At 43.3% G+C, this 24,343-nt stretch overlaps 1 protein-coding gene across 3 annotated transcripts in view; it reads left to right on the plus strand.

Annotated features, from left to right (window-relative positions):
• Positions 1–24,343, plus strand: part of LOC112213930 — a 216,026-nt gene that overhangs the window by 151,395 nt on the left and 40,288 nt on the right. For 2 of the 3 annotated variants that reach the window (XM_033324393.1, XM_024371975.2), the window contains exon 5: positions 22,215–22,316. The exons of the other annotated variant lie outside the window; for it this stretch is intronic. In XM_033324393.1, coding sequence (XP_033180284.1) covers positions 22,215–22,316 — 102 coding nt within the window. The remainder of the gene's footprint in view (positions 1–22,214; positions 22,317–24,343) is intronic. 3 annotated transcript variants of the gene reach the window in all.

Consider the following 24,343-nt stretch of genomic DNA (forward strand, 5'->3'; position numbering starts at 1 on the left):
GCGCCCGCTGATGCGTGGATCCGAACGCGTCGCTTTGATACTCGAAACAGAGGCCTGCGTCGCCCGCCATGCGATCATTTTTAATTGCGAATCATCGATGCGATGGGAGGCTGTATTTTTGGAGCAGAATCTATATATCACGTGTTCGTCGATCGCACAATGTATTTTCATACACTCGCCGTGATCTTGCAATCAATTTTCGTATCTCGATCCTGTTCGTGTTTAAACAAGGAAGAAAACTTTTAGCGGGCACCTTGAGAAAGATTTTGATGTAAAATCGTAGTGGAAAATTATATCTATTAACAAGGATTGTTTAGCGTTTTTCTGAAATTTTTTAACGTTAGAAAGATATGACTCTCGAGTCGAAAATGACTCAGAGAGTATGACAATGTTAGTTGATTAGATGACCGATTAGAAGATAGGAGAATTATTTTGCAGTTTCAATGGTAGAGATTTGATATCGCAGCTTCGCGATATGATTTAACACTTTGCTATGTTTGTTATTCCGAGTTTTAATCCGTACGCTACTTTTAAAATTAATTTCATCGATTCTTTTGGATTAGTTTCTAATTTCAAAGGAAACAAATTCCTTCGATTTTTAAGTTGCAAATTTTCAAGATTTCTCGAATACCAATCGCGTTTCTAGATAGTGAAATTTACCAAAGGCGGAGCCGATCGATTAAACTTTCGAGAAGCTCGTACATCGTTGTCCATGCTCACACACTGAACGAGAATAAATTTAAACAGCAAGTAGGTTACAATCGAATTGTTCAGCGAACTTGAACTGCGTGTTTTATTGCACATTGTGAAAGTTGAAGTGGCATTGTTCAATCAAACTAGTTTATCAACAACCAGTTGCTCGATCAGAACTACCATCGAACGTGCAACTTGTTTACGCTAAAATCTTATTTATTCCTGAATTTCTCTGCTTCGTGTTGACCGAAAAATAAAAATGTTCCCTCTGAAAGAGAAGTTGTGCGTGGCTGAGGATCGCAAAAGCCGGTTTTCTCGCGAAAAATAAATCGCCTCCGTTCGCGACGAGGCGGTTGGATCACGAGTTTCCACAGGTTTCGCTGGGTATTCGGTAGTCCAGGCACGTAGCCCAGGGCCCTCTCGTGGAATATTAGCTGGTAGTTGGTTCGAGCCCACATTGGGTCGAGCTCGCGAACGACAGACGTGCATACCGTATTAAGCCCCCAGGGACTTTGCTGCCGCGTTACCAAACACCGACACACTCCACGTGTGTCCGCCGTGTCGGCCAGCTTCAACACGCGCGCACGAAAGCGCACACTAACGGCCGCGAAAGTGTCTGCGCTGCCGCGTATATCGGCGCACAGTGTGCAAATACTCCGGTATTCATGAATCCCCGGTACTCGCCCACGGGAAATGCACGCTCGACCACCGCGAGATCGACTCTTACCCGGGTGCCACCCCCGCGAAACATAACCTTGGTCCGCTGGACGCCACGGCGACGTGAATTCGTCCCTCGAAATAAATACCAGCCTCTTTCGTTGGCAGATCAACGTTTTGACTAGGTATTGTTGGTCTACCATATATATCACACACGTACACAGAAATTTGTATTTTTGCGCCAAATTTACGTATTTATTACATTAGAATACGATTCTCTGTTGCTGGTAGACTACTCTGGCAGGTTTTCACTGGATATTGTGCATCTATGAGACTCCGTGAACCGAATGTTTCTTGTTTTACGTTATTTCACATGAAACAACGTGTGTACACCAAAATGCGATTTATTATCGTTGGCGAGTCAACGTTTGGACTAGGTTCGCTGAGCTATGCATGTTTCACATATTGGATATTATGCGGTTCTTTATATTAAATCTCTATTTTGCGCTAAATTATAATACGTATTCATTATAATAAATTCGATTGCCTGTAGTTGGTAGATCCACGTTTTAAATATATTTAAGCAATGCAATAGTTCAGCGAATATCATGAGATTCCATCTACTAAAGTTTTATTTTACTGAACATTAATTTATATTTATTTCATTGTAGCTTATTTGGTGCGTGTTTCGTTAATTATCCTGCGAAATTCGAAGCAGCCCGATGCAAACCGAACCGTTCGCAATTCTCGGCAACGCGATTCTCTACGATGTTGTTAGATCGATCGGCTTGACGACAAGATTTTGAAACGCAGTTGCAGCTAGGAACCGGACTCAAAGGGTGGCGATGCGATTCTCCCCAGCGCGAATTAACGAAATGCTTTTCACGCGAGAGGCTCGGTTACAGAATGAAAGGCGAAACTCGTCGTTGTCACGGATAGGAATCGGCGTCGAAGAGGATAGGGGGGGCAGGGCGGGGGTTGCAGGGGGCGAAGGTTTCCGCGGCGAAGCGTCGACGATCCAGGTCGACGAGTGGCAATTAGGCAAATGAATAATTTCCACTGAATTAAGCCAGACTCGCTCGACGAAAAAGGCGATAATGCGAAAAGCGACGTAAATAGAAAGAGGAGAAAACGGGACGAAGAGGTGAAACGTGGAGACGAAAGAGATGGAGCTGTGGGGGTGGGACGTGGGACGAAGGGAGAAACAGAGAGACGTTGGAAGGGCAAAGGGACGGGGGGATAGAGTGAAAAGTGGCGGAACTAGCGAGGAGAGAATCGTACGAGATGAAGGGTGAGAAGAGGTTGAGCGCACGTGCATCCACCCTTCACACGTGTACAATTTTCAGCTGTGTACAATTTTAGCTGTATACACGGCGAGGTTACACTGTTCTTCGGTATCCAGCGTGGATAAATGTGTCCTCCTACCTTCGACCTACCTTTCGCGTGCACGGTTACTCGACGGCGCGCGCCGCCGTTCGCGGGAAAAGGGAGAAAGGAAGAAAGAAGGCAACGGCGCAATCAAACGTCAATCCCAAGCGAGTAATTTTCAAGTAATTTGTTTCCACGACGCTGGAAAAATGTTTCGTTTTACGTCGTTTTGCCGGCACGTTCTCGCGCCTTACTTTCAATCGCAGTCGCGTTGCTGTTGCAGCTCTCTCTCACTCTCTCTCACTCTCTCCCTTCCGTTCCTTCTCTGCGAGGACATTCTAAGAAATAATTACGGAAACGGGGTTCGCTCGGACGGAAATTTCATCGTTTCCAGCAGCCAGCAGCGAAGAATGAAACACGCCAGCAGAAACTAACGTCGAAACGAGAATCGCGTTCGATTTAACGTCTTGATAATTAAACATCCGGAAGAAACGTGTTTTCGTTGAAAACAATCGGTGAAAACTGCGTCCTTTCCTCTGTACCGTTACGACGTTTTCTTTCGTCGAAAGGTACTAACGGGAGAGATTGCAACAGGAAATATGTAAAGCAAAGCAGCAACGATTTGCTTCTTCCATCCCTTTTTTCAGGCACGAATGTCTCCATGTATCTCGACATCCCTCGCAGAGCCTATGACTTACATCCAGCCTGGATTTACGCGCGATATATTTGTTTTAAAGTCCCGGATTCTCGTGCTCCGTATCCGTTCCCGCCCCATTGCCTGGTTTGTCGTCTTTTTCGCCGTTCCCTCCGACTACTCGTGCCCGTCGTCTCATGTATTTATGAGGGCGGGAGGGCAGAAACGTAGGGAACGTGTGCGGGAGTTATGGCCCGAATAAGTGCTCTCGACCTCGGACAGGGATTCTCAAATGGGAAGGGAATCGGGACCACCGTGGAATTTTTCGCGAGCTTTCACACGGCTCCCCGTGTCGCCAGATTTCATGCCTTTTTTTCTCGGTATCTGGCAAATTGCAGCTCTTGTCGAAACGTTTAACCTGTTTTCCTTTGTTAATTTTTATTTCAGAAAGCAATACAACCTGCCCTAAATTTTGTTCTACAATGTTTCGCGATGGCTCATTTAACGTTTCTTTGTAATTAAAATTCTCCCGGCAAGCACAGGTATTTCGTTCGACCTACGGTTCCTTCGAAAATAAATTTGCCGATTGAAAACTCCCTGGCTAATTTTTCTAAAACTAAATTTTCTTTGGGAGAGTCCCAGGCAGCCATAGCGACGCGCGAGCAATTTCGGTCATGAGATTAATCCCCGTCGATCTACAAGTTTATTTGCCGCAGTTTCGATAAGTCTTCCCATTCACTTTGATCTCCGCCGCCAACTGAGACCAGACGCTGTTACGATTGTTGCGCGAAGCAATAAAACGCGTCATGGGCTTCGCGACAGTTTTGGGTGTTCGTTAAGTGCGAACAGATAAGGAGGGTGTCGTGGAAAATACACGAATCCATTCTTGCTGGCGATATTACGCGTGAAATGAAACAGCTGGAAAAGGGAAATTTCTGACAACTTTCTATGTTCCATTGCGATATAATGCCTATATCTTCAGAAACAGAAATAAAAAGAAATAACTGTTACGATCTGTTCCTCATTTTGGGTCGAACTATTAAAGGAATCTTGTCCTGGAATACAGGGACTTCGGTTCGAACTCTAAAAGTCGTTCAAATATTCGTACTCCTGATGAGCGATATAATATCAGTGTTTTTAAACATCGATAGTTTTCAATTCAGACATCGACATTTTGCATCGACATTTAACGTGAGCATATATTTTCAATATCTATACTTAGCTGGTAAATATCGAAATTGTCGAATCAAATTTTGCAGTCAGTCGAATAATTCACTTCTGAACAAACTCGCCAAAAAATATTTAGCAATAAGCGCAACGTCCGTTTCGTCTGAACGGTTATTCTCCAAAGCGGGCAGTGTTTTAAAATTTAAATGAAACAAGAAATCGCTTAATTGGAGAACATTTACAGCAACTGCTATTTCTACGTTCATTGTCTATCGAAGACTGGCATTTTCAGTGAAACATGCTACGTTTTATAATCGAGTTTAATATACTACAATTATTTTCGTTGTATATTTAAAAGGTTTAATTTAAATAAATGATTTATTTTCAGTTGCACACTTTATTACCTGTAATTCAATTACAAGTGTCGATATCGATAATATCGATGTTTTATTAATTTATAATAGTTAATTACTACTAACGAGTTTATTACCAAATATCATTTACTAACTTATTCAATTAATTTTAGATTTAGAGCGTAGAGTTCGTTAAATTAATTGACAAACGTCGAGTTAGGTTTAATGCCAGATTTAAGACTAGACTTCAACTTATTTACATTTAGGGTTGCGATTGCATTTGCTGGAAAGTTTTGCGATTGCGATAGAATGTTGAATGACGAACTAACGAGACCGCGCCAAAAGTGTGTCCTTTCTAAAAGAAGTTGGTAGAAAAGAAAACTGACAAAGACATCTTCAGGACATTTCCCACATAGTTCCACTTGCTTGGCCAAGTCTAAACAATTGACTGTCCAGCGACGTGGCATGCCATCGGAAGTATAAAATATAAACCAGACGCGACACTTCGACGCCTAAAAATCCTCGAGAGTTGGCATTTTCAAGTGGCGCGTCCGACTCATAGACGATCTATCGCGCTAGACCTGGGTGACTTTCGTTACAATGCTTAGAAAATGCCTGGGCGAGTCCGAAGACTCGAAGATGGTATTCCGCTGGGGGTAGCCATCCACATGTTATTTAGCAATTTAGTTAGAAAAATTTACCAAATGACTAGCTGGACAAATTGTGAAGTACAAATTAAATAATAAAAAAAAAAAGTCTGAAGAATTTGTAGCTATTGAAAGGTCCTCGTTGCTCTCCTCGAGAACGAGAGAGGATTGCGAGAGTCGCGTTGGTTACGAGCGCAACTCTATGCAAAATTAAAATTCCTTCTGTCCGCCACTGTGAACTAAAATCCTTGTATCCTTAACGTACACCGCTATCTATGACGAAATTTGTTGAATCAAAATCGGGAATTTAGGTGCATTTTTAAAAGAAAATTCAAATATTTTGAACTTTCAATAATATAATTTTATTTAACTATATAATCACCATTTACATTTTTCTGCAATTTCTCCGCTGTAAAAGTTTTACACTGATTTTTACGTGCATAAAATGGATTACTTTTAACGTTGCTATTTGTAAAGAAGTTTGGCATTGATAAAAATATGTGATAGACACAAGAATACAGATATGAATTGTAAGAAGGATGTGGTAAAAAATTCCATTCGACGGTTTTTGTTTCTTGGCGAATCGAAGAAGGCCCTACGTTATCCTGTAAAATAGTACACCTTTTCTGTGTCCGAGTGTTGGTTGAATTATTCTCGAATTGTGTTGTGACCACCTGCGTGGATCAAAGTTTTTACTGATACCAACTTCATGCATTACATTTACAAATTACTCTTTTTTTATTTGGTAGACTATTTACAATCAATTCTCATTGAGAATTATAAGTAAATTATTTTGGGGTGGTACTGTAACTTGGATTATAAGAGCTTGTAGTATGTTTGATTGTAGTTAAATCTAATGCTACGATCTAAAGGCTTTCTTTTTAGTCTGCGGATCTGATCCGTCGTGTCAAGTAATTTGGTAACTAATGGGTTTTAGTGGTTGTTAATTCTTATATTATATCTGTTTCTGAACTTGGACATTTCTTCTTTAACTGTGGCTATCTTAAGGTCGCGATGTATTGTTTCGTTGGTAACATACCAAGGTGCGTAATTACAAATTACTCAGCGTAATTCGATATTAGTTAATCGATAACCAAAAAGAAGAACATACAAAGATTTTCCTAAATCTGATAAATATCTTTAATTCAACGTCGATCATCTTCAACGAAGAAACCATTGTACAGAAGTCAAAAATTCGACAGCCCTCAAGAACAAGACAATCTACATCATTTTGTATAAAAGGGAAGAGGATGGACGAGAGAAGGTCTGGTACCGGAAACTGGAAGGAAGAGAGTCGGTTTAGTCTGGCTGGCTTTCCTCGTCTCCTCGACGTCTCCTCATTCAGGCGAAGTCTAATTAAAGTGCAGCTGCAAGTTAAATTAAAACACGATAATGTTGCCGGCAGTCTCTGCCTCTCGTCGGTCTGTCTTCATTTAGGGAAAGGATCTTTCGCTCGTCGGAGAGGAAGAAGCTGAAACTTAAGCGGTCGTAGCGGAATCGCAGTCGAGTCGTTCGTAAACTCCTCGAAGGACTTGGGACGAATGAGTTAAACAGCTCGGTGCCGGCGATCCAGCGAGCAGTTCCTCATTCGTTTGTTCCACGAATAAAAGCGGCCGAGATACGATATCGGCTGGCTTAATCGGCTTTGACCGGGCAACTTTCGCGCGATAAAACTTCGTCACGCGTTTACTTTGGTTCCTGGCCAAGTTTTGTCTCGCGCGACTACCAAGAAACGCGGGAACCGCGCAATGTTACATCTTTTTTACGAATTGGTTCGCGAAGGTTCACTTTGGTCAGAGTGCGAAGCATCATCAACGGATCACATTCTAATCGACGTATTATCGAACGCTCTGATTGCTTTCCAAAATCTCCTCCATATTCCTTTGATAGATTTCTGTGATTCAAAGACACCCGATAGTGTGTAAACCATTGCATCAATTTTTCAGAGACTTTTGGAATTAGGAAACGAACTTTGTTTAATCTCCGGTCGTATGATTTTCTCGTAGGCTCGCCAAACTCATTAAGAATCAAAATTGCGTTTCATCTGTAATTTCTCTTCAATCGTTTTACGTAATTCTACGAAGACCATGTTGCAGTTGTGGAGAAGAATTTCAAGAGTTTGCTCAATATTTTTTCTATAGTGGTGCGTGTTTGGAACTTGATAGCGCGACGTTCAAGAAACAACGTCGCCATATATTCTCGAGTGTAACAGGTCGTTGCACGTAATTATCTGCATAAGTTCATTACTCGCGAAGCGTAATTAATATTCCGTATGGATTGCCGCGTAGTCGATAATTCCTGCATCTGAAACTGGATAAACGACTTTGAACTTCTGCGATTTTTGGCAAAAGCTTCTCCGCTCCGATATACCAGGAAACCATTCGCATTAATCGTGTTTGTCGCGTCAACCACAGTATGAAAGGTACCTGCTACAATTCCAAATGAATGGAGAAATCACAAAAGGGCGACGAATCTGTAAGGATGCTTCTCACCTTTGACCGTGAAATTCCGAATCGCGAAAAGGCTAGCGAAGATTCCAACTAGGTATGAGGGTGTACCAGTGTCTCCCAACATCTGCAACCCCTTTCTTAACAAAATCACCCTAATCTGTCTGTACACGGTGCAAAATCTCTTCCCCTATATCTACTTTAGCACAGTCCGAGACTTTAACTTGAACTCTGTCTCTAAACTCTATTTTAATGAAATTCCCCTTAGCGTTTGGCGAAGATTATCAAGTAACGAAGGGCTTGTGGCCAGTGGAGAGTTTGAGAAACACTGTGTCGGAGATGACGCCGAGGTGGGGTTGATGGCAGATCGGGGAGGGGAACTCGGAACCGGGTGCATTGTGGTCGGAGATAGAGATGGCTATCGGGGTGCGCCACGCGGTAATTGCCAGGAACTACGGGGGGAAATTAAAGCTGCCCCGGTCTTCCGGCACCCCCATTGTCGGTACTCGCGACACTGTTCCCGGTAGCGTTCTATTTATCAGAAACGAGCCAATGGCTGGCCTCCGCTGACAGGCTCCGTGTCACTGTGTCACCGGAATCGAAACGCTCGCTTTGTCGAGCCTCCTCTCGCTCTATCTCCATCTATCCGGCTCTGTCTCACCTTTTCCCGCTGGTTGGTCGCGATTCTGTCCGCGCGACTACGCGACTGCACGCGACTATCCGCCCGGCCATCCATCGAGATTGCCCTATAGCCTGTATAGAGACGACCGAAAGGGGTACAGCATCCACAAGGATCGCTAAATGGACGCTTCAGAGCTGCCTCTATTAACCGGTCAATCCGTTGAACGCGGCTGAAAAAATGTAAAACGACATGCCCCTCCTGAATCGACCGACTTTGTTTCCGACACAACGCGTTGTCCGTGTTTCACCGGCTACGATTCTATGCGGCTTTCGATTCTCAGAGCGACTGGTGATCTGGAACGATTCGGTTGAACGCGATGTTAAGAGAAATGGTCGGAGGATTGAAATAAACTGCGTGCATTTCGTATGATTTTGCGCGCGAACACCGACTGTTTGAAAAGCGAGATATTAAACCAGACTCTGGTTATTCTGTTTTATTTGATTCTCTGATAGAACATCAGCAAAATTCCAGGAAAATTGATCTCGAATTCCTAGCGTCGACGTATACGTTTACGAATATTTGATAATCGTTTCATTTTATTAACGCCACCTGTGACAAACTCGCAAACGATCCTCAAAATCTACGAAATAATTTTATACACCTGCTGCACCGTGTTTCGGATGTGTCAGAAATTGAAGAACGAAATGGTCGTTGGTAGATATCGAGCTAGAAATCCACCGCTGTTCGTATAAGATTCATCGACGACATTGAATTCTAAGATCGTTGCCTCGTGAAACACGAGAAATGTATTTTGGTATGTTTTTCCTGTAATCTTCGCGCGACCTTTGGTATTCTGACATCGGCCCATATGCCGCTGCGCGTTTTCCAAGAGGGAAGTTCATCCAGAGAACCGGTAGCAGCCTCGCCTATGTTTACACCAACGAGTCTATTCGCTATTCCACTTCCACGTGCATCGCGCCGCCGTCTTTCGCAATCACGCGCCCTGTTTTCAATTTTCTGCCCGTAAACCGTTCTACGAGCGCGACGATACTGCCGCACTTTCACCAACACTCTCTGGCAAACCGCAAATACGTACACGATCCCTGTGACGGTGGTGAATCGCGCGGATACGCAACCAGCCGGCACGAGTACCAGTACAGTACTATGATACACGTACGTATCCGACTACGTGCACACACGTGTACGAACAGCAGTTATATACGTGTGAGTGCGTATATAGAAGCGTACAGGCAGCCTGGTTGCGGATAATTCAGGCAATCAGCGTAATGTTGCGGCGGTGAGGACCCTCCAGCTTCCACTACGTATATAATACTCTACCTACCTACCCGGCCAACGGGGTGGCTGCTTAGGATGAAGCTGGTCCCTCTAGGTACGTACCTGCGAGCCTCTATATACTAGACCATCCTGGCTATGTACGAACGGCTGCCTACGCAGGTTAGGTTAGGTAATAGCTAGGCGAGCCTGGAACTCTCATACGGGGTGTCCTGAGACGATTCGAAGGATTCGAAAGAGGTGGTTTCGCAAGAGAGGGTGGTTGATCGATTCGGTGGTCAGTTTGAGAAATTATCGAGTAGGAAGAATTTTTGTTTATTGCAATTACGAGGCAATTAACAACCTTTTATACGTATCCTCGAAGATTCGTGTAATTTAAAGTTTGATTTTATAACGCGGCCAGAGTGTACTGGTCGCGGATGTTTCTTCGTTTACAAAGTATTTTTTGGACGTACGGAAATTTGGAAAAATCAGATACACGAAGTGAGGTTGTAATATTTAGCAGGCGATACGAATCTCTAGCTTCGTCATATTGCTGAAAGTATGAACGCGCATGAACGTCCGCGGTCTACTTAGTCACGATCACCGTGTGCCACGCTTCATTCTGTGAAATTGCTGGTGAAAAGGAATGAAATAGCCGATATAACCATAGATAAAACGTATCAAAATGTACAGAGTTCTCCGTGTTTCTTAATTTCCAAGCAAAGTTTAATCATGCAAACTGTAACGAAACGTTAACTAAATGCATTACGTTGGACGAAGAGGAACAAAAGAGGTACGATTAAAATAATGAAACTTTAATTTCCTCAGTTTCGTGAACGTAAATAAGAATACCACTTACTGTATGAAAATCATTTACTATCGTGTAACATTCTAGGCGAATATACTAATCGATATACAACGTATATAAGACTATTTTCAATACGTTCATTTTACTGATCCGAAATTCGCAACAAAGTCGATTGGACGTGGAACGAGTTTGAAACTCGTAGAGAAGGAATTTTCGCCTATTCCAAACGCGCAAACATATTGGCAAGATCAAAAGTTTTTTTGGAGGGAGGTGGGTTGTATCGATGTGTTCGATTTGAATGCGACACCGTGTATAGGCGCGCAACTCGGCCAACGAGCCGTTAGCTCTGCACGTGCAGCTACCTCCCCCTGTGTACCGGGGCTGGTTTCGAATCGTCGAGAGGGTGGACCAAGGGTAGGCCCGAGTGACAATGCATCGAGTACTCTCGAAATATTCCAGCACACGATGTACCCTCCTCCTCTTTCTCTCGCTGTCTCTGCGTCTATTTCGTCTGCGTTCGACGTCGGCCATTACTCGATGATCATTTGCCATTTTGATGCCAGATAAGTTGCCGCCAGTCAGCAGGTTGTCGTAGATATTTCGGTGAATGAAAATTTTTAGATATTTGAATTAACAGAGTAGTTACAAGTCGGATACATCGTCGATTAATCATCGTGTTGGCTTATTCGTAAATGTTTCTCAAAATCTTGCATGTTGTAGCAAAAATCTTTCAAAATCGTCGTAGCTCGTTCTTCCGACGTTTTTACGTTTATTCAAATTTTTCAAGCAAAAATATCTGCAGAAAATTTTAGATATCGAAGCTTCGAAGTAATATTGATAGAATTTCCGAGTAGAGTCAGTATACGGTTTCAGGTATGCGTGAGAGGTTTTTCGTGTTTCCCTGTATGTATTTCTTTAACAGATTGCGGCTGCCTCCGTCGAGACACGCGCGAATATTTTCTCTTTTTTCCTTTCTTTTATTTCATTCGGCGGTATTTCATAAATCAATTTAAATCAAGCAGCCGAACTTTGTTAGTAATTCGATTTTAAGCGGAAATCAATTTCTCTACGGGAATACACGCGAATCGCGCGAATTAAATTTAACACGGAGCTTGTAGTTTGTGTGTTGTACTCTTCGAGAAATTCTTTTGTTCGAAACCGTACGCGCTTATAGGAAGGAGAAATTATTGTCTTTAATTAATTACGAAAGTAAGATCATCGCTACGCGTTTGATATGTCGGAACAGAATTTGTAAATTGCTCATTCGTGGCAATCGCGAAACCAAGAATCGATGCTGTGTCTCATGAAATTCAAACGTCATTAAACATTTGCTAATTGCCGATGACGATGAAAGGATGCACACTTGGACCATTTAATTCTTTTCCAACTCTCGTATCTTGTCTGCAGTTATCCTGTCCAAGGATCAGCCCGTTTTTACCCCTCACTTCTCCTTACTAATTTCCCCCGACCGAAATCGAGAAAAACAACTGCTCTTCGCTGATAGCGTCACCGGCAACTCGTAGGATAGGGATGGTGGAAAAGTTCTGTTCCAAGGGTGGTGAGGTCCTTCCACAGGACTTAAAATCCTCGAACGGTCGCGAGGTCCGACCACCCCCGTCCCTTCTCTCTCTTCTTCTCTCTCTCTCTTTCTCTCTCTCTTCCTCTCGGGATTCCTCCCTGGACGAGGCTGCCAGGGGAGGACAGGAGAGGGTCGCTTTCAAAAGACTCAAAATTACTTTCTGGATAAGCTGGATTAGGGTTCGCTCTCGTGCCGCGTCCCAGATTAGAGCCGACGACGCTCGCGTCCCTACTTACGATTTTGCTCTTTCCCCCGCTTGTTTCTTCGCCTTCGTTTCTTTCCTCGATCGGAGTAACGACTCTCGCAGGGACGCGGAAGAACATTAGGGCTGAAGAACCTTCTTTCAAACCTTCTCTCTTCTATCAAGTCGCCAGAGTAATTTTTCAAAGGACATACGTACGTACATAGATTAACGTAAATAAGTAAATCACTGTACCCTTTTAACATCTGTCCTAAGAGAGGTACAGTGGTTCGGCAAACTATTCGACTGTTTCTACGAATATATGAATCACGCATTATACGAAACATTTTGAAATTTTATTATTATTCTAATGTAATAATGTAACGTAAGAACTGCAATGTATTTGGTGCGAGTGTAGGTACATTTCGCGCGGGTCGTAGAAGTGTTCGCGAATTAATTCCGCGTTAGCAATAAAACGTATTTTTTCTCTTTATTCATCCTTTGTTTTTAAAGGGGCGAGTAACTCACTTATAAATCGACCTACGTATTTCAAGTTTCGAGTTTGTCTTTGCCCATCGACCCCTTTCGTAGGTCATTTTCTTTGGACACAAGTTACAAGTTTTGGTATTCTCAAGTTTATCGGGCTAATTTCAGTTCATTTCCGGGGGTGGCTAGCACTCAGCCCTTTGCCAAAAATCTGGCACGCGGTATCTGGCTTCGAATTCGCATTGGTAGGCAGAGTGTAGAGCGAACTTTAAGAGGGTTGCCTTTGTCGAGGCGTTCGCTACCCTTTAAACCGCCTCCTGTCCTCTCTCGCACACGCCTTCGCCAGCCTCTTTATCCATCTCGCACCGCCTTCCGACGACTTTCTTAGCCGATCTTGCTCGCTCGTTTGCACCCTTGGAAGTAACCCAGTCGACGAAAGCTCGGGGGTGAGTCTTCTCCTTTCGCCCTCGGGGCGAAACCAAGGAGACCAGATTAGAGGGGGTGAATCCCGGGCGGCCGCAGGACTTTCGTGATTTTCACTCGGGCCTCGTATTTTGCGCCGATCGTTATTTTCTCGAGAAACAATGGTGTCCAATGTGGAAAACGATGGCGGGTTGGTAGAATTTTCAAATTCGACAGCGTTAACGCGATCTTCGCCCGGAAGTTTCATCGCAGCTAGTTGAACGAGCGTCTGAAAAATATTGTGTACAAATGTCGAAGGTGTTCGAGATTTACAGCATCCTTAGTCAGTCGATTAACTGCGTTTTCCTTTGACGAAAAACCTCTGTGATCGTGGAGTTAAAATTTAATAAAAGCAAATGAATTTCTATTACATCGGCTTTGCTTCTTGCTATTAATTTTAACACGATTGTGATTTATCTCGGAGGAAAATAAAACGACACGTAAAACGGTAGCTGATCGCGAAATAAAGAAATTATCGACTAAGCAGTGCGTTCTATTATTGTTCATATATCCGTTAAATAATCTCAATTATTTTTAGTTAAATTACGAAACAATGTCGCGATAGAAAAACGAGATAGGATGGAAAATCCGCCGGGCGACAACGAACATCCCGTGTTTAGCAAAATGATTTAGAGGCATGTCAAACTGGAAGCGTACATTGAAAAGAGAAAGAGATAGCGGGTAAGAGAGGTGGCGTTTTTTGACAATATTTTGCGTAATTGAGCAGCGGCAATAAATTTCGCTTGAATTATGCGCGAACGTGGAGGGAAAATAACTGAAAACTGTCCAACTGTTCCCATCCATTATTTACATCGTTTAGCAAATTTCACTGGTCCCCGATGGGCCGCCATGCCGGTTGTTTGTAGCCGCGTGTGCGCGTGTGTGAATATACTCTGAACGTTTATTGGTAAATACAGCGTAGCTCTCGCCGGGAGCACCGACACGAGCGAACGAATTTACGATTTCATCGAATTTCCTCGTTAATCGACGGTATACGCCGTTCTGGTCTTCACGCGTGGACAAACCGTGTAGAGCCGTTCTGTCTGGCTAAAGTTCAACGAGATGGCAGCTTCGCGACTCAACTACTTGCAGCTTCTTTTATTTACCTCAACGACCAGAATTCCTCTTGCCAGATAAACTTCAAAGAGTTCTCGTCATCTACTGGATAGAAAGTAGATTCGGAATGCCATCGCGTGACCAGACACGGTGCACTTGCAGCCTTTTTATTCAGTGTTTCCCTATGAAAAGAATTTTCATATCCCGTTCCGATTTATCATCGAGTTTTAATATCGTAAATATGATTTAATGTACATTCTTCAGGGTCCAAGAAATGTTTGATTCGTAGGGTGAATTATCTCGATACGCAACGTTTCGCGTACACAGAGACATGCGTGAGACGATGTACAGAGAGAAGTACGTGTATCGCTCATTTATTGTAACGAAACACGAGCAAAACGAGTTTGAATGTTTTAAATTATTTCGATTTTGTAGCAACGTCGTATTAACCCATGAAGGATCGCGCATTTTATCGCAATTTATCGTAACGTTATAAATACATCAATTTCTTTAAATTTGTGAAAATGTCCAGATTACTAAATTTGTAAAACTTAATTAATATATTTGTAAAATCTACGCGCGACAATTGTTTTTTGATGGGCCGCAGAGTTAGAATTGCAAATGAATAACGCGATATAAATTCTATAGGCTGAAATAATAACACGTTGTAAGGAGAAAGAGAAAAAGAGAGAGGAAGAAGCTATAGTTAGCTTCAGAGCGATATCGTAATAGCGCAAGATACTCTCTTTGAAACTTTAATGAACTTCACGCTCTCGTTCTGCTGCAAACGTGTGAGAATGCAATAACGACACAAGTGTCCTTATGTCGTACGTTTTTGCACTTCATTTACAAAACTCAACCTGTAAAAGGTAGAAATAACCGTTTGCTCTATGCTAATAACTCGGAAGCTGGAAATTTGTAGTCACTGGCGACTAAAAAATTAACGCCATTGTCGTAGCAAATGAGCTGATATTATTTGTAAAATCGGAAACGGTTTCTCATTGTCTCGAGGACCAGGGAAAATTTATAGAGGTCGGGACATCGAGTCGAATTTCTGAAGTCGAGAACAGTTTTCACGGTTGCTAAAGAGCGAGTTCCTGGGGATGTTTTGCCTAATTGTGACCCTAATAGATCGTCAAGGGACAGAAACACCTCGTTGGAACTTTCTAAAAGCTTCACAGGGATCTTGCTTCTCGCTGTTTAACTTTCTTCTATCTTTTAGCCTAACAGCCGATGAATATTCACGAGCCTGTTTCTCTCGGATCTTCTCGTTAAACCGAGGACAAATTTTCGTCGCTGTGAAACGATGGCCCGCCCTCGCGGATCCGGCGTTCCCTGTTGCTTCGCCCGACACTAATATTTTTGCACTCGAAACATCAAACAGGAAATGGTTTCATAAGCCGTTTCCTGCGAGCAACATCCGGTGTGTCGGATTTCACAGTGAAAACTTTATCGTTCGTTGTTTCATTGTTTCGACGTGACGTCCGTGGTTTCACAGATATAGCGCGTTTCTCTGTAAACCATAGTACTATCGACGATTTAGCGAAATTTCACTGTTCCCGAAATCTTCGAGAGTCGGACATTCGACGCTTCTACCGTTGCAAGAAACCAGACTTTCTGTTCCAAAGTTTCCAGCTATTGTGTTCTAACACAGAGGAATGGCGTCCCACGCGCTAGCCACGGTAAACCTAAACGTTTAAACTGAAAAGAATTCGTCGTTTCTCGATTTTTTAGGACTCGAAATTTTCAGATTCTCTTTATTACAAGAAAATAGTAGATCTCCTGCCTTAAAATATCCGATTATCGCGTTCCACGTAGTCGATGCAGCGACGCTGCACGAGTTAGCCTAAGCAATTTAAAGAAAGTTCACCGTTCTTAGAATTCTCGAGTCTCGGAATTTTCAAGTCTGCGCTATTGCGAGAAAATAGACTCTGTTTCAAAGCGTCGAGTTATCGCGTTCCAGCCAGAGAAGAAACGGTACTCCACTCGTTCGCTATGGTACGTAGACCTAAACGGTTTAAAAAGATTCACCGCTCCCGGAATTTTCAAGTCTACGCTGTTAAAAGAAAATAGACTTGCTGCCTGAAAGCATCGAGTTTTCGTGTTCCAGGCAAAGGAACGGGGTCTCGATCGTCCGCCATTTCATTGTATCGACATGGCCGCGTTGCGTTATCAACCGACGTAATCAAGCAGGTACACGCCGGTGGCGTGCGTGAGTGCGTGAACGCGTACGCGTCGACGTTGGCCAGACAGGGAAAGGTAGAACGAAGAGGACAAGGAGGACGAGAGTAAGTTTCTGGAGAGAAAAGGAGAGAGCGAGAGGAGAGGAAGAGAGAGGAGTGGCCCTCCGATTGGTCCACGCCAGGACCCCAACCTCCGGCACGCACGTAACGCGGCCAGATCGATACGCACTGCCCAAGCTACGTTCTCTCTTCCTCTCTCTCTCTCTCTCTCTCTCTCTCTCTCATCCCTCTACCCTCTACTGTTCCCTCTTCTTCCCCCGTGTTCGTTGCTTTTCTCTTCGCCACTCTGTTTTCCTTCGCGTTCTCCGTTTCTTGCCTCCAGCTTTTCCGCGTTCTTCCCCCGTCCCGCTCCTTCTTCGTTCCTTCGCGCGCTCCTTCCCCTCCGCCACGATCTCGCGTCACTGACCGCAGTTACACCGACGACAACTGCCCTCTGCTTGGTTTCAGACACGAGAGGCTGTCGTTTGGTCAGACGACATTAGCCTAGTCGATAAGAATTAATAGTTAGCCCTTCATGGAATCCTAATTGATCTCGCGTTAGTAGACGCTGCGTTCGGCGATTAGTAGATACAATATTATGAAATACGAGCGACGTATATAGCTGAGGGGTGTGCCTCTATATGCGTTAAACTCAATGAGCGAAGAAAACGACTGGGTTCTTTCACAGAGGAGCGTAAAGATACTCCCTTTGTTGGTTTCACTTAGATAGTATTGTCATCGTAGCGACAGGAATTTATCGCACACGAGGATGCGTATCTTTCGAACGCATGAATTGTCGCATCTGAGATTTTATTAGCTTGTCCGAAAAGTTTCTTTCGTTTTATAAGGAAATAATAGACACAATGTTTTTTTTTTATATTAGTTTATTGAATTACGCATGAATATAATAATAAAAATATAACGAAATAGATCATACTTGATTCAGTAAAATAACATAAAACAGAAATTGTTGTTCATTATCAGCTTATGAAACGAAAGAAATTTTTCGGACAACCTAATATATCTCGGGATTACCACACTTGTTTCTACGATATCCGCCAAGTCTCATCTCGATCGACCACGAATGCCACTTCGAGGAATATCAAAGATACAATGAAAAGCTGGCGTTGTAGTTTAATCTTCTGGCGATCTAATAATCGCTTTAGCATAGTCCGAGATGTTAGATTTTTAATTAATACGTCGCTGCTTGCAACTCTCGTCCTATTGCCAATTTGGATCTGGCTTAAGAAAATTTCAATCGAAGATACTCCTAGTTCTATATTACAGCGACAAAGCTACCGACGAAATTAGAGTTGCCGGTGATCAACCATAGTTGGGATAACACGGACTCGATTATAAGTTCGCATAGACATTTAAAGTTGAGAATTAACCTGTTCGTACGAACCAAGTAGAACTATACGCGATTCTACTTCGTTCCAAAATTCTACGCTTTGCATCCTTGTCGAGTTCGCTGCCTCTCTTTCCATCGGACGTAAAATCGACCTCGCCAATTTTCTTCGAATCAGATTAGCTGGAATCATTGCCTATCGATTTGTGCGTCTGTCGACGAGCAAAGTCAGGGGCCTGAGTGGGCAGATTCTCACGCACTCGAGGTCCCAATCGAGGGGCCAATTAGAGAAGGTGGATGCGAAGGCGGCTTGGAGGGTAAGACAAATCGGTGGTTCCTCGTCGACGTTCACTGGCGGCGTTTTGGTATTCACAGTTCGCTACGTAAGGCTAATAATGTCAGTGGCAATAGTTGCTAGTAGGTTGCAAGACAATGGGTCGAAGAAGAGCGACCAGGGTTGACAGAGGATGGCTACTTTGTCCGGGAATGCGGGAAGATTGTTTGTCGCGGAAACAAAAAGTCATCGCGAAAGCACGAACACCCGGTATTAGCGTTCATCGAGACCCCTGATTACGGGCCACGCACAGCGTGTGCGTATCCATTTGCCGCGGCCATTGTTCCCCGATCCGCTAGGAAGCATTGTAGCCAACGAGGGGGAAGGTAATAACGTGGCGCCTTGTTCGTCGATTAAACGACACATTGTACCAGGACTTTTCTTTGATTGGATTACGCTTTAACGGAGCGGAGCTGCGACCGGGAACCGTGAAAAATGACCACGCGACCGGCAAATCCCCGTGAGAAGCCGCGACACGGATCTCCACGAGTCCTCTTCCCTTTCAACTCCTCTTTAAGGAACCACCGATCCTCGCTTTCGATCGTTCTTTCAACGTTCCTTAAATTTTGAACTCCGACAGAGATCGTATATCTTCTTGAATGAAAGAATCTCCAATTCGATCTTTGTGTGCTGGTCAGAAATTGAACGCGACGCAGAAACAATATAGTGAAAACGCGCTGGTTTCCCGAGTATCTGGCCAATAAGAAGATTCGAAAGGAATGGCGAACCGCTATTATCAGGATTAATTGGTCCGACAAAGTGTCTCGTCCCTTGACTCGTAATTCAAACGAACGACGTTCTGATGTACCTAAGCGAGGATTTATTTTATCACCAACATCTTGCGAAGCTTTCTCTTGTTGCGTGAATTTTATCTGAAAACATCTTTCGCCAAGTTCCTTCTGCTTTCAATTTGAATATTTCGACTGAGGCAGAGAAGCAAGGTTGTTGGAGACAAATAGAAGTCTAAAATGTTGAGGCTGCTTCGCGTTAAAAACGAGGGTGGCTCGCAGACTGCGATGAGAGTCCAGAGCTGGGTGATAGGCACGCTGATGGAGGGAGGGAGTGCAAAATGAAGGGAAAAAAATGGGTAACCCTCCGGCGTGTAACTGGATAAGCCGGCGGTTTGTCGTTCGCGCAGCTTTTCAGTTACTTTTTCACTCGGCGTCGTCAGCCCCGCACGACCGAATGATGTATGTGCCGTGTGATTTATTTCACCGCCGAAGTCGGGTCCAGGTGACTTTTGTACCACGACGGCCGACATTCGTATCCATCGAGCATCTCGAATCGAGAAGAATCTTGGTTTAACCATCGGGACACAGTTTCGATCATTGACAACTTTCCTCTAATTCTTCGTACGCAACCTATTACGTTATTTATGTTATTATGAAACTTCGCTTGCTTCTTCGAAGCAGACCTTTATTTTTCGCGAAAAGCTTCCCACATAGCTGATTTAAAATCTGCTTGCTGGGTGGCTATGCGTTTATGGAAAGTTCAAAGTTGCGAAAATGCAGAAGAAAACATAGAATAATTTAGAAATTGTACAAGGTACAGTACTCGTCATGGAAACAAATGTCTGCGTAGGTTCCGTTTCTTCAGTTGCGTTCGCAAAAGTACAAATTTCCATAAACGCTCGCAATCTACCGGTTGTGTAATGTAGCGTCCTAAGATATTTTTACATTTCTCTGAAAGTCTAAATTAACCTCTTCATGAAAAATAAAAGAGATACGCATACTCGCAGGAGTTAAAAATAAATAAAATTCCAAAACAGGAGAACATAGATGTTAGGTAAGAGAAGAATCCTTCGCGTTATATTCGCAGAATCGATCGCGTGATCTTGACGAAATTACTTGGCGTAATTTCCCAAACACCTTCGAAGGGCTGAAAGCATCCCCTACAGGGGAATGAAAAATAACCGGGATTTTCGCGTAATGCGCTTAAACCACGCGTTTTTACGACTACGAGCCGATCGTCTGCTATGCCTCATAGCCGATTTATGTAGGTGGAACGTGCCGGGGATGTTTCAGGATACGACGAGATTCCTGACGAGAGTACTATCGCCGAGCATTAAGAGTACTACGCATCGGCCCCATAAACTGCAGCTCGTGTCTACGCGTTAAGGGCACGACTTGTCTAAAAATCGGGGTTGCTTCTGGAAAGGGGAAGGTAGAAGCTCGAGAACAACCCTACTTCCGGTACGCGCACGCCGCCATCGCCGGAAACGTGGATCTCGAACGCGAAGCGGTGCATATGATTCTTGGAAGAGGGAGAACGAGAAAAAGTTTCTGCCGGGACGAATCAATGTTCTTATTTTTCTGCGTGATCGACTGACAAAATGACACGTCCCTTGTGAATCGTTAGACTGATAATTGACGTTATGATAGTACCTCATAACGTAGGAATATCTCTATATTCATCTTCGTTCATGGGCATCAAGACACTTAGCGTTTTGATAAGAAAACGATAAGAGATACAGATTAGTAAAAACTTTGCGTTTCTACAAAGAAAAGTATAAAATAACGTTTTAAAATATGCGCTTGGAAATCGCGAGTGCCACGCGCAAGAGTTTTAGAGGAGAGGAATCATTCGACTTCATCGTATATGTATAATTAGCGTCATTCGTATTGCGATATTGAAAACACGAGTTCTTCGTAATCTCATACTCTAAGGAAGATAATAATTGCTAAAGATTCTGATAATTTTGCAATAATTTATCAGGATTGCTTTGTTCTTCCGTAAATTCCCTGATGCTTACGAACGAGAGTGTATGTTTGGAGTGCTTCAAAGTTCCAGATAACACGATCGTTTACAATTTTGATTTATTAAACACATTTCCATACACTGTATTTCTCAATATCTTTTTCCTTAGTTTATCTAGATATACTTGTACGTATTATACCGATTAAAATATAATCGTTACGTTGCACGTACCTTTGATTGCGTACACGACATAGAACGTTAAAAGGAGGAAGAATACAAAAAATGAAGGGAGGAAAAAAAAAAAGGAACAGTGATGAGAAATGCATCGCGACCCGGTGGCAGGGAGTTCCTTCCATTTCGACGTGTACTTTTCATTGCGTTTCTGTTCGTATAATTAGCATGACAATAATAGCCAGCCGGCTTTCTTAATCAAACTTTTTAAATAGGATCCTCCCCCCGTTTTTCACGGAAACCCAGACCGTCGGTTTCTTAACGTCGAATTGCTAATCACCAGGCTACGTATATCGCTGCCTTATCCAGTCGTTCGCAGCGGCTGACGGATCTTCTCTCCGCCGACTGCAATTGAAAACTGGAAATTAATGTTAATTCCATGGACGTACAGCGACTCTGAATACGACGATCGAACGCTCCGACAAATCGTAAAACGTTTCACCGAAGAAAACGACGACTCGATCGATTCCCCTTTCGCTGCGACTAACTTGAATCATTGTTCCGATGTAGTCCCAGTAATAATTAGATATCGTTCTCCGAACTTAATCTCATCCTCGTTAATGCTGTCCTTTTTGTACAGATCGCGTCTATAAATACAAATATATTTCTATTTATGAGATTGTTAGGTAGTTACATGAAGGTATACAGAAGCAGTACAGTATTTATTGCAATCGTACGCAGCGTACGAGTCATAAACTATTTCAGCAGTCGATTATTCATTATGTTAATGAGCTAAAACATTTAGAAAGGCCACCTTTACCATTAATTATATCTTCAAGATAATTATTCATAATTTTTTACTACGTATATGTTCGTAACGGATGACTCGTAACTTCTGTATACAGTTTTAGATTGGCTTCAAATTTTATTAACATAATGTAGCGTTAGCGTGTAAGTTAAAACAAGTGTCATATTGTAAACAGTTAGTTATTTTAATTTTATATTAATTTTACAGATAGTAGAAGATCAGCAGACGATGATGGGCTGGTGTAGCGTCAAGTGTAGTCCTTGCGAGCAACGTAAGCCTACGCCAAAAAGGATGCGCATGGGTATGTATGTGCATGTGTACGCTTGCAGCGAGTATCCGTGTAAAGACAAGAATTTCTTAATTGGCAAGTCTGAGCGAATATCTATTTTTACCTAGCAATAAAATAGTAGCTCAATCTCCGATAATAGTCATTCGCTATATCATAATAATAATCCGTAATAATCATCGTAGTCCTATCACGTTATGTTAGAATGAAATTTAAGAACTCATTCAGTTATAACGAAACTTCAAAATGTTTGGTATTACGGCGCAGAATTTAAAAAGTTTCCGTAAATATCCGCGCGATTATATACACGCTCAATTTACATTTTCGATGCATCGACGATACTTTTTATCCCATTTATTAAGCAAGTGAATAACAATAACGGTTTATCGACCACGAAATGAAACTAGGATACGCATGAATCCCTCCAGCTCGTTAACTCCCCATATGAATAACAATAAACTTGGCCATCCATGGTCACAGTGATCGTCACGCTGTAATTCGATTATCATTCGATTCTCCATGGCTTTGCCCTGCTCGGAGCCGATCCGGTGCGCGCAAACGTTCCGACTCCGATCCGCACACACCGCTTTTCCTCTTTTTCCTCCCTCTCGGCAACCCTCCCACCCCTCGAGTCGTCTGGCCAGGTCACGGGTGAAAGGCAACGAGGAGAGAGCAACCCTTTGCCCGTTTTCCCAATTCGATGGGAACGCGAAAGCGCGTTTTCGAGCGTTTCGCGGGGGTTGGATGGGGCTGGTCTGCTGGCTGGCACGGGGGGTCGTACGCGGAGAGAGCTCGTTTACGGTACAGCCCGTTTAGAAATCAATGTCCACGATACACCAAGTACCATTCTTTTCAATGGCGGCTTCGTTGAAGAGAATTTCGTGCATGTCTACCTGTGGGTGACTGTGTTTTTGATTTTTCGAATTTTTGACAGCTCCACCGGAAAGACACTTTGAAGAATCGGCTTCCCTTTCGCGTTCTATTTATCATTCGCTCGTGATACCGAGGTTCGTTCATCGATAATCATCGTGAAATACGTACAAGTCTTTGATCGATCAAAGGGTATCGATTGAGATATAAAAATCGAGTGTGGTCTGTTTCGTTATTTTTCCTTTTACGCGATAATTATTCTTATTGACGTTGGTTCAGCAGCGTTCTTCACGGTCCTGTTGAAGAGTGAGCACGTCTCTGTTGATTTACCGGTCTCGTACGTCATCGTTCTACCGAACCGACGATCTATTTTCGACGATGGTCCGCCACGATGTCGTAAACAACGTCGATCTACTGTGAAATTCATATGTAAATTATAATATTCTTTTAAAAATCGAAAAACAGCTTCGTGACACGGTAATCGTTACATTTTTACATTTCCTACAAATTAATTATCGATAAATAGTTCGTTGTGTATACTCTTAATCGCGAGGGTATTTCGTCACAACAAACTGCGCGCAACAGCGCAACCATTCTACGTGTCAGTATAATCGCTAGATCTCGTAGCTTACCATGCGATAAGATAGCATAAACGAACGTCGGTTATCCGAAGTATTTTACAAGTGACCCAACAACCTCGCAACAGGCAGCGTTTCATCGGTAGCTGGGTATCGTTCGTGCATCCTTGAACGAGTCGATCGAATATTCGAGTCAGCGACTCGTGCTTTGTTCGACCAAGAGGAGCCACGTAAACCGGCCGAGGAACGGGAGAACGGAACGTGTCCGTGGAAACGGGGGGGAAAAAAAAGGAGATGGTGAAACGCGCGAGGGGGGAAGACGCGGACAGGGGGTGGAGAGGGAGAGGAGAGGTAGAAGGCAGACGACGCGTCGTTACGCGACGGAATACCATTATCCGGATAATGGGCCGGCAATTAGCTCGGCGGCATGCATAAATCTTCGCGTGAAAGGACAGGATGCCCGGTATTTAAATAAATAAGTAGCCTCATTGTCCGGCCACGAGGCGTCATCGGGTCACGCTGGAAGCGTGAAGAAGGGAAAAAAAATGCTAATCAGTCCGAAAACTCCGCGAGGACTCACGCCGAGCGTAGCGT

Source organism: Bombus impatiens, unplaced genomic scaffold, assembly GCF_000188095.3.
Source record: "Bombus impatiens unplaced genomic scaffold, BIMP_2.2 scf_2222, whole genome shotgun sequence".
NCBI lineage: Eukaryota > Metazoa > Arthropoda > Insecta > Hymenoptera > Apidae > Bombus > Bombus impatiens.